Raw genomic sequence first — 2658 nt, 5'->3', positions numbered from 1 at the left:
TAAATAACAAAGAATTTAGTTTTAGCTTAAGTAGTGGTTACGGAGCCTAAGAGAAGTGTCAGTGGTAATGCTAAGCTTTTTAATAAACACATTATACTTCAGTCCCTGCACATTAATCATTAACTGAGCTCCATAGTTAATCTACAAATGAATTCACACCCTTGGGTGGGTTGATCTTGTTTGGGTTTCCTGTCAACCTTTAAAAAGTATTACTTTTGTCATGGGAAGGTGTGATAAGCTTTTATTTCACTGTTATTGTAAAATACTCTGAGTGCCTCCATAGGTGCTGTATTTTTTAACTATACTGTTTCTTATTTATGGGTTAAAACAACAGTCCCTTCAGACTGTTTCCAGGAGCTGTTTAACTGCTGTAGAGAACCTTGCCCCTTTGCTACTCAGTGTAATGCGCCCAAGAACCCACAAGTGCCTTAACCATCTCATTTGGGGTCAGATTGCATTTTAGGGGTTGGTGAAAGCTGGAGGCTCTAGTCTAGGTTATTAAGTGCCTTCTGGAGAATTTGTTGACTACATAGGCAGCTGGATTCCTAATCTGGCATCTTGAGTTAGACAGCAAAACCCACCAGCTGTCATCTCCTATACTCTATCTTCATACCTGTGCTACTAAAATATCTAGGTTTGTGTGTTTTTTCCCTCCTCTTAAATACCTTACCTTTTTTTTTTTTAAAGCTGCTCAGTTTGGAAGGAAAGTGGCTGTTTTGGATTATGTGGAACCTTCTCCACAAGGTATGGAAGAGAAATGCTAGGAGAATATTTGGAAATGTGTATAAGATGATTGCCTAGGTGAGCACATTGCTCCAGGTAGCATAGTGGCCAAACCCAGCCTGTTCAATTTGCTTTTAGTAAAAGTACTTAAGCGTAGCTTGTTGTTCTGCTCCTTCCTTCTAGTGATGTCCCAGCTCTGCCTGCATCCCCTGCACATAAAGGTTGTTAGCAGTGTTTGACATTACCACTTGTGGTAGGCTTTGGACTTAAACATGTGAGAATATTCTGTCAAAGTGTCATTTATGATTTCTAAAAATTATAAATTTTGTCATGTTGAAGCTGTTCATGTACAATATGTAAAATAAGATCTGCAAATGCAGATAAGCAAATGTGTAGTAACTGGATCTTCAGAGCTCTGAAAAACATCTTGAGACGCTTTGAATTTTAGAAGAAAAATACATAGAAGTGTGTTTTATTAAAACAAATGAGCATAAGCAGAGTTAGAAACTGATCTGTAGGAGACAGTGAAGTGTGTGTTATTTCAGGACTTTTTAACTAATTGCATGAACAACCTAATTCTGTAAGTAACCTAACTACATTAAGTTACACTAACCTGATGCATTTACTTTTCCTTTCTTTTTTTTTTTTTTTTTTATTTCCAAGGAACCAAATGGGGACTTGGTGGAACTTGTGTGAATGTTGGCTGTATTCCTAAAAAGCTTATGCATCAAGCAGCCCTTTTAGGCAGTGCCCTTAAAGATGCCCAACACTATGGCTGGAATATAGCCCAACCTGTTCATCATACCTGGTAAAGATTATTGCCCATATCCACTCCTATGTGCTGCAAATGCGTAACAGGTTTTCCCAGTTGGTGTTTATCTAGGGACCGTTAGGGAAATTAATATTGCATGATGATTTTTAGACTGCTTGTTTAAAACACAGGTCTGTATTTACTGGTTTATCAGGGCAGATACGTTGGTTTGGATTTGATAATTTACTTTTGTAACAAAAAGTACTGTGGAGCATTTTTAGTGTCTAGCAACTGCCTGTATCTTTGAGTAACATAATCTGAATTCGTAACACCATGACTTCATGTTCAGTTTCTTGTTTTGTGATAGGTCTGTGATGGCACAAGCTGTTCAGAATTATGTGAAATCCTTGAACTGGGGACACAGAGTGCAACTACAAGACAAGTAAATAAAACTTTACAGTTCATCTTTCTTCTCACAGTCAAGAAGCTGCTCTTCTCTTTGTAGAATTGCTAAATTGCCTTTGGAGTTTCTTATTAGAGCTAGTATTTTTTTCTGGGAAATAGTAGTTGGAAGTGACCATGAAGCTTTCTAACAGTTTAGTGATCACAGAATGCTCTCTTGAATCTGAAGAGGTTTTGCATTAATGTGAAGTAGTCAGGACTTTTTCAAGGTAATTTCAAGCTTGTCCACGAAAACTTGTATGTCATACAAGCCCACAGATAACACTGTACCAGAATGGCTGGGGTTCTTGCTTTCAGTGCAGAAAGATTTTCAGCAAAAAGAGAAGTTATTAATTTAATAATATATTAATTTGACAGGTACTAGTCTTGTGATTCCTGCTGAGTCACTACTGTGTGCTCTCAAATGTGCATTGTCTTAGTAATGTTATAGATAGCAATGCTATCGATTGTGGAAAATATATCATTTGAAGAGGTCAGTAACCTGATCCCAAAGCATGTTAGGGTTAGGTACTCTGCTGCGTAGAGGAGTTAACTGCTGTACAAGAATTAAGTGACAAATTATGTGACAGAGCTGCAAAGATGAAATATGATGTTTGCTTCCTTTTACTTTTCTTGTCTGTTTGATGTCCTTCTGAGCACTTCAGATATGGAAAAAGTAGCTGATTGTGTTTCCTTTATATTCATTGTTAAGTGTGCATTTATGTTGCTGTTTTCTTCTAAAC

General features: G+C 37.2%; 1 protein-coding gene across 3 annotated transcripts in view; it reads left to right on the top strand.

Moving 5' to 3' along the window:
* Window positions 1–2658, top strand: part of TXNRD2 (thioredoxin reductase 2) — a 32478-nt gene that overhangs the window by 1326 nt on the left and 28494 nt on the right. For 2 of the 3 annotated variants that reach the window (XM_061370861.1, XM_061370863.1), the window contains exons 3-5: window positions 688–744; window positions 1387–1531; window positions 1824–1916. In XM_061370861.1, the coding sequence (XP_061226845.1) occupies window positions 688–744; window positions 1387–1531; window positions 1824–1916 (295 nt within the window). The remainder of the gene's footprint in view (window positions 1–687; window positions 745–1386; window positions 1532–1823; window positions 1917–2658) is intronic. The other variant, XM_061370862.1, reaches the window with a different exon arrangement.

This window comes from Neopsephotus bourkii, unplaced genomic scaffold, assembly GCF_033783945.1.
Source record: "Neopsephotus bourkii isolate Nb327-2 ecotype Australia unplaced genomic scaffold, CSIRO-AGI_Nbou_v1 NB_1542, whole genome shotgun sequence".
NCBI classification, from domain to species: Eukaryota; Metazoa; Chordata; class Aves; order Psittaciformes; family Psittacidae; genus Neopsephotus; species Neopsephotus bourkii.
Note: the sequence above shows the minus strand (reverse complement) of the source record. Positions and strands in the feature narration are given on the sequence as shown.